Genomic DNA, 8,294 nt, shown 5'->3' on the forward strand with positions numbered 1-8,294 from the left:
CAATCTGGGCCCACTGCAAGCTCCGCCTCCTGGGCTCACGCCATTCTCCTGCCTCAGCCTCAAAAAAAAAAAAAAAAGCTTTTAATAGATATTATTCATTTTATTTCAAATCAAAGGATGGTTTTTGTATCATTTTTATGACAATAAAAACTAACAGCACCACTTGTAAAACAAAAAGAAAGGTAAAACAGGTGTGAAAATATGATAGCATCTATTTCAAAGCCCTATGAAACATTCTGTTTTAGTCTGTTACTTTTGCCTTCTGACTGTACCAGAAGGTAAGGGATAAAGCATTGACTTCATATACGACTATTCTGTAAAAACCAATGTTGGAGGTTCCAAGCAAACCATTGCTAAGGAACAGTAACAGTTACAAAGTTTAGCCCAATTACTGTATTGACAGTAGTACACCTATAAGTTAGAGCTTAGATACACTACTGTTGTATATACACAGTGTAATAGCTGTGGTGATTTCATTTCAATACTGTATTCAAGAGAGATACAAAGATGATTAAGAGAAAGTTGCTGCCTTTAATGTATTTATAATGTACTGAGGCAAATGGATAAATATACAACCTAAGGCAGAAAGTGTCATAATTAGGTAGCAAATAAAGGTCCATAAGAACATTTTAAGAGATCTAGTTTAACAGGGGGCTTACAGCTACTAATTCAGAGGAAACATGGCATGCTAGAAAGGCTCTGGAGTTAGATGGTCAGGCATATAATCCTAGTCACTTTCTTGTTGTGTAAACTTAGAAAAAAGTATTTAGTTTCTCAGAGGCGTTATAGGCTAGGTATTACTTTCTGTAAGGCTTGGTTTTATCTCCTGAAAAATTAGGATAACTAAATTTTTACTAAGAAGATTAGGTGAAGATTAGGTAAAGTACCTAACAAACACAGTGATTGCTTAAGAACATATCTAGTTAATAAATTCTTTTTTATGTATTCCACATCATTAAATTCATATACTGAAAAAGATCAAGACATCTTTGAAAACTAACATTAGATTAATTTCCATGAATCCAAACCCGTGTGTTATCAGGAAGATGATTTAATTTCAGATACTAGTATGGGGAAAGAAATATATGTAGTATATTTAATAATTTGATTCTACATTTTAAATATTCTATAATTTGATTCTTAGGACTGGGTTTGGGCTCTGGAAAGTAAGTGCCTTTTTGGGCAGATGTGAGCTATTAGAAGTTTTACATGTGGAATGAGTCCCAATATGAGGACAGTTTTAATGGCATACCCTAATTGGTACTCAGTTTTTCCTCTTGGAAATAATAAAAGACTTTCTGAGCAAATAGAAATCTTTCTGTAACTGAGAGCAATTGGCTATACATATGGATCTTGACTGCAATATTTTGTTATATACTTAAATCTACTTCTTAAGTTGACTTAAATCTACTTCTGAAGTTGTCGATAACACATATGACTTACCTTTAATAATTGACAAGGTGTTTGCCCAAAATTATTAATCATCCCTTCTAAGGCTTTTCTTTCTTTCTCATCTGTTAAGGCATCCAGATCCACAGCTCCTAAAACCAGGAGAAGAAGTCAACTTACTACAGGGTGAAAATAAATCAGCAAGCCACATCATTGATTAATGTATCAGGCTCACTGGTGTGTGTGTGTGTATATACACACACACACATATATATATACACACATTTTTTTTTTTTGATAGTCTTGCTGTGTTGTCCAGGCTGGAGTGCAGTGGTATGCTCTCGACTCACTGCAACCTCCACCTCCTGGATTCAAGCGATTCTCCTGCCTCAGCCTCCTGAGTAGCTGGGACTACAGGTGCATGCCACCACGCCCAGCTAATTTTTGTATTTTTAGTAGAGATCGGGTTTCACTATGTTGACCAGGCTGGTATTGAACTCCTGACCTCAGGTGATCTGCCTGCCCCAGCCTCCCAAAGTGCCGGGATTACAGGCGTGACCTACCACCCTAGCCTCATTGGTATAGTTTCAATAAAATATTATTCTATTCTTCAATTTATAACATTGTGAAAAGGTAATTTTAAAAAGTCAGCAACTCATCAAACATTAAATATATGTAAAAATTAGCTAAAATATTTTAAGCAATTGAAAGTTAAATGATATTCTATGAAGATTTCTACTGGGGGAGGGGTGGTGGGTCATGCCTGTAATCCCAGCACTTTGTGAGGCTGAGGCGGGAGGATTGCTTGAGACCTGGAGTTTGAAACCAGCCTAGGCAACAAAGTGAGACTTCATCTCTCTAAAAAATTTTAAAAATTAGCTGGGTGTGGTGGTAAGGCAGGAGGGACTGGTTGACCCCAGGAGTTCCAGGATGCAGTCAAGCATGATTATGCCACTGCACTCTAGCCTGGGTGAAAGAGCAAGACCCCGTCACAAAATAAATAAATAAAAAAAAATAAAAGTTTCTTTTGCAAAAATACAAACTATACTCAGAGTATACCTAATTGTTTTGGTCATAATAGCCAAACTCAAACAAGAGTAATAACTACACAAAAATACTGCTTTAAGTTATTGCTTGAAACAAAGGTTTCGAAAGGTAATATTCTGGTTAACTGATTATACTCAGCCACATCTAATATGGATTGTTACATGACTAGTAATTGGCTAAACTAGGTAAGTCCAAGCTTCTAACAGCCATGCAATACTTTCTCCTTACAGACCTATTACCTGAATGGATACGGCATGGCAAAAATATGCTCATTTACCAAAAGTCTCTCACTGTATTCACATTCACATAACTTCATAATATTCACAATCTTTAGAACTATTAGTCTACTTAAGGATTGGTAAGAACTACTTTTTAAAAATCATTTTAAGGCCATCAGAAAATACTCTTGATTCTGAGCTAAATAATGTCATCATATGTATCATTTGAAGAATTTGTTATTTGTAATTTCAAAGGCCTTGTTTCAAAATCTGCTACTGTTTAATACTGAATATTTAATGTTTGACTCAACTGAATAGGACAAATATGTTAGAGATCAAAAACTTTTATGATGTTAATAAGTGACATTTATAATTAGACTGGCATATATACACTTAACTATTATTACAAAAACAGCAGCAGTCTCTTAATCTTTCAAGTAAAAAGACGTTTTGAAAATGTAGTCCTTCTCATATTAAACAGGCCCAAAATAACTGTAAACATATATTAAACAATAGTTTCTATCACGGTAAAGCAAGAGAAAAAGTGTATAGATTTATACCTTCATAACTACAATAATAGAAAACGTTGAGTGCCTCTACTGCAGCTGGTCCCCTCTGTTTATAGCCAAAGATCAGATCTATCCATTCATGAAGATGAGCTGAAACATATTCAGACTCCTAGGAAAAGAAAAAATTTAATAATTAATATAGAGATATCTTCCAACTGCAATGTAAATTTGGTTCTTTAAAAAAGTAAGAACAAATGAAACATTTCCATACACAAACCTTTCTGGTGGCAAAATAAAATTATCTCGAAATAATGGCAAGCATTTATTCAATATCTACTACATATATTAACTATTCCTATCTACTATAATGTAGATATATTTATTAATATTAATACATGCATTTCCTAATAGGCAAATAAAATACAAATATGCTTATAACAGCCCAAAAATAATAACAAAAGAGCTAAAAGACAGCTATGGAATGCATCTCTGTGGTAAAATTTCCATTGAAATAGTTGTCTAGAAATTCAATTCAAGAAAAAAAAAAAAGATCAATTTAAGGAAACAATGAAACCACACTTAGATGGACAAAATGGCTGCAAATCATTTTCTCCCTCACAGTAACCACTTACTAAGAGAAGGACAGGGTGGCAGGTGAGACCTCCTGGAAATTACTAGTGATAACTTGAAAGACAGTGAGGAAATTGTTGAAATTGGAGACAGGAGAAAACGGGACTCATGTTTTAGTTATATGAAAGAAAGAATGAACTCATGAATTTGGGTGTACAGACTTCCAAACAGAACATTTTAAGTGTCATTTGGCTTCCTTCAGGTGCCTATGATAAAGTATGAGAGGAGTAAGATGGGTTAAAAAGTGAACTATTTGATTTTTTTGTGGGGGGGGACGGAATCTCTCGCTCTGTCACCCAGGTTGGAGTGCAGTGGCGTGATCTTGGCTCACTGCAATCTCCGCCTCCCACAGGTTCAAGAGATTCTACTGCCTCAGCCTCCGAAGTAGTTGGGATTACAGGTACCTGCTACCACGCCCAGCTAATTTTTTGTATTTTCAGTAGAGATGGTTTTTTTTTTTTTTTTTTTTTTTTTGAGACGGAGTCTCGCTCTGTCGCCCAGGCTGGAGTGCAGTGGCTGGATCTCAGCTCACTGCAACCTCCGCCTCCCAGGTTTACGCCATTCTCCTGCCTCAGCCTCCCGAGTAGCTGGGACTACAGGTGCCCGCCACCTCGCCGAGCTAGTTTTTTTTTTTTTGTATTTTTTAGTAGAGACGGGGTTTCACCATGTTAGCCTGGATGGTCTCGATCTCCTGACCTCGTGATCTGCCCGTCTTGGCCTCCCAAAGTGTTGAGATTACAGGCTTGAGCCACTGCGCCCGGCCAGAGATGGGGTTTTAACACTTGGCCAGACTGGTCTCGAACTCCTGACCTCAGGTGATCCACCTGCCTTGGCCTCCCAAAGCGCTGGGATTACAGGTGTGGGCCACCACGCCCAGCCAAAAGTGAACTATTTGATTTTTAAGCACAATTTAAAGAAAACATAAAAAAGCCAGATATTGCTGGATTCAAAAATAAAACCATTGCAAGAGCCAGGCATGGTGGCTCATGGCTGTTATCCCAGCACTTTGGGAGGGCAAAGCAGGTGGGATCGCTTGAGCCCAGGAGTTCCAGACCAGCCTGGGCAACATGGCAAAACCCCCGCTCCACTACAAAAAATTAGCTGGGAATGGTGATATGCACCTATAGTCCCAGCTACTCAGGAGGCTAAGGTGGGAGGATCACCGGAGCCCAGGAGGACATGGCTGCAGTGAGTTGTGATAATGTCACTGCACTCCAGCAGGGGGACATTTCTCAGTCCCGGGATCTCTAGAGGGCAAAGACTCTCGAAATGAGAAATTGCCTAATGCAACTATCAAATCAGAATGTCACCAGTAAAGTATGGTCTTGGATAAAAGTTTAGTTCAAGTGTTTGCCTGTAAAATAATCTGTTGGGACCTCAGAAAGATTTAAGGTTGTACCCCACAGACCCACTCAACTAGAAAATAGAGTGTCTAAGAATCTTAAGATCATTTTTCCATAGTAGCCGCCCATCCAACCCAAAGTAGAGAAGGGACTGCTTTGTAAAGTAATGTTGAATGGCTTTTGTCCAACAGACCTGACACATAAGAAACCTGTAAGGTTTTAAATGGAATTAGACTAGTTTACAGTAAAAGAGAGAAACTGTTTAAAAAAGAAGAGAGATCTTTGGCTTTCAATTCACTGTGGTTAGGAAAGAGGCTGACAAAAATACTCATGTAAACAAAGTTTTGTTTTTGTTTTTTTTTTAAATGGAATAAAAAGAATGACTTAGCGAGGAGCCAAAGCTCAAAGGTAGAACCAAGAGCCACTGAGCACCCCTCTCAGGAAACAGGACTGGACCCTAATAGAAGATCTGAGAGCGTGTCCTTCCTGGAATTCTGAATTGCTATAAACCAGTATTTGTATTTGTGACTGCTAGAAGCCTCCTGTTTTCCTCCTCCTTTTGAATGGGAGTGTCTGTTAAAAGTTCTCTTATCCTTTCATACCACTGTTGTTACATAGGGGCAGATAACTTGCCTCTTTAGTTCAGGCTTCAGATCCAAGAGGAGCCACATCTGAGTAATTTCATCCACACACAGACTTGACTTAGATAATGAGATCCTGAATTTTAGGCCTCAAGCCTTAATGCAGAATAGCAAACTACTATCTGTGGGTCAAATCTGAGTTGCTGCCAGATTTGTAGATTAGTAGTAGAACACAGCCACATCCATTTGTTTTTGCAGTACAACGGCAGAACTGAGTAGCTGCAACATAGATCTTATGACCAACGAAGCCAAAAGATTTACTATCTGTCCCTTTACAGAAACAATTTGCCAATTCCTTCCTTAATGAGATGAGGGTTTTAGAGGAAGGGTGTCTTGAGCGGAAGTGAATATATTTTGCATGTAGGAGTAAAATAATTTTTGACCAGAGGGCAGAATATATGTTGATTAAAGATAGCTACAAATTCTTGCCAGGTGCGGTGGCTCATGCTTGTAATCCCAGCACTATGGGAGGCCAAGGCATGTGGATCACGAGATCAGGAGACTGAGACCATCCTGGCCAACACGGTGAAACCCAATCTCTACTAAAAATACAAAAAATTAGCCAGGCGTGGTGGTGGGCACCTGTAGCCCCAGCTACTCAGGAGGCTGAGGCAGGAGAATGGCATGAACCTGGGACACGGAGCTTGCAGTGAGCTGAGATCATGCCACTGCACTCCAGCCTGGGCGACAGAGTGAGACCCTATCTCAAAACAACAACAACAACAAAAATATAGCTACAAATTATTTCTCACTCTTAACATTGAAAGATGCAGCTCAATTTCCCTCCTCTTCAATCTGGCATCGATACTGTTACTGTTTAAACATTATAAAGTGGCAGAAGTGATGCTATGAAGAAATAGTGGAAGTTTCCACTTTTGGAGAGCACTTAGCTGCCAGGTGAGGAGTCTCACTACCCAGTTAGAGAGGAGATATCCTGAGATTTCATGGAGAGGGAGAAAAGCTAGTATCCTACTGTTTCAACGCAGCCTTCAGATGACTCCAATCCCAGCTGCCACATGACTGTAACTAACTGCATGAGAACTTCAAGCAACAGCAGAATTCCTCAGTTGAGGCCAGCTAACCCACTAAACTGTGGGAGATGATGATAAAATGGCTATACTTTTTTTTTTTATTGTTATACTTTAAGTTCTGGGATACATGTGCAGAACATGCAGGTTTGTTGTGTAGGTATACATGTGCCATGGTGGTTTGCTGCACCCAACAACCCGTCAGCTACATTAGGTATTTCTCCTAATGCTATCCTTCCCCTAAAATGGCTATACTTTTAAGCCACTGAATTTTGGAACAGTTTGTTACTCAGTAATACATAACTGAAATATATAATTCTAATATCTTATTAATAGGGTTGTGAAAGCTGTATGGATAAAAATGGAGTCTCTTATGCCAAAACCTAACAAAATCTAGTGGAGAGGCCATAAAGGAGGGGCTCTTACGCATACATGCCTACAATAAAGACTATCACAAAGACACTCTGAAAACCACAACCATACATCAAGAATACTTCTGCGAGGACGTCTGCCCAGCAAATGCCTGTTCAACCTTGGAATAATGCCATCCTTGTTATTAATCCTTGTGGTCAAGGATAATTGTTTCAAAACAACTTATGTAAACTTCCTCATTCTACCTTTAAAAACCTTTGCCTTCCTGGGTACATCTCTGGCCCCTAATGGTTCACCAGGGCACAAGTATTATCAGACTGCAGTTCATCATTCATTCCCAAATAAGTCTTTTTTTTTAAAAGAGACAGGGTCTTGCTATATTGCCCAGGCTGGTCTCAAACTCCTGGGCTCAAGTGATCCTCTCATTGCAGCCTCCCAGGTAGCTGGGACTACAGGTGCACACCACCCACACTTGGCTGAACTTATTTTTGCTTTTCTAATTTTTTTTCTAAATTCCTTATTCATGAATAGGGTTAAGGCTTACAAATATTATAATTGAATTCTGAATTTTATAAATATATACTTATTTTATAAATATATAATGATAAAAAATGTTTCCAAGTACTGGCTTAATTATTTTCAGAGTCCTCCAACATTTCAGCTTAGGTAGAGAATAAAGTGGGCTACTGTGGGGAAAAGTGGAGCCATCAGTATCATCTGCAAGATAGCAACACAATATCAATGTTAAACTAACCCTCACTAGTCCTTCAATTCCAAATTAGGAAATTTAACTAAAAACTAATACTTTATTATTATTATTTTTTGAGATGGAGTCTCACTCTGTCTCCCAGGCTGGAGTGCAGTGGTGTGATCTCAGCTCACTGCAACCTCCGCCTCCTGGGTTCAAGAGATTCTCCTACCTCAGCCTTCTGAGTAGCTGGGATTACAGGCACCCGCCACCACACCCAGCTATTTTTTGTATTTCTAGTAGAGATGGGGTTTCGCCATGTTGGCCAGGCTGGTTGCAAATTCCTGACCTCAGGTGATCTGCCCACCTTGGCCTCCCACAGTGCTGGGATTAGAGGCGTGAGCCACTGTGTCCAGCCATACATTTTTT

The 8,294-nt window shown here is 38.9% G+C and overlaps 1 protein-coding gene across 1 annotated transcript in view; it reads right to left on the reverse strand.

The window, feature by feature from the left end:
* NBEAL1 (neurobeachin-like 1) overlaps nt 1-8,294 on the reverse strand; it is a 206,959-nt gene that overhangs the window by 24,861 nt on the left and 173,804 nt on the right. Inside the window, exons 44-45 of the mRNA XM_011949999.1 lie at nt 3,215-3,332; nt 1,444-1,541 (exon numbers count right to left, since the gene is read on the reverse strand). Of these exons, the coding sequence (XP_011805389.1) occupies nt 1,444-1,541; nt 3,215-3,332 (216 nt within the window). The remainder of the gene's footprint in view (nt 1-1,443; nt 1,542-3,214; nt 3,333-8,294) is intronic.

Source organism: Colobus angolensis, unplaced genomic scaffold (assembly GCF_000951035.1).
Source record: "Colobus angolensis palliatus isolate OR3802 unplaced genomic scaffold, Cang.pa_1.0 Scaffold30, whole genome shotgun sequence".
NCBI classification, from domain to species: domain Eukaryota; kingdom Metazoa; phylum Chordata; class Mammalia; order Primates; family Cercopithecidae; genus Colobus; species Colobus angolensis.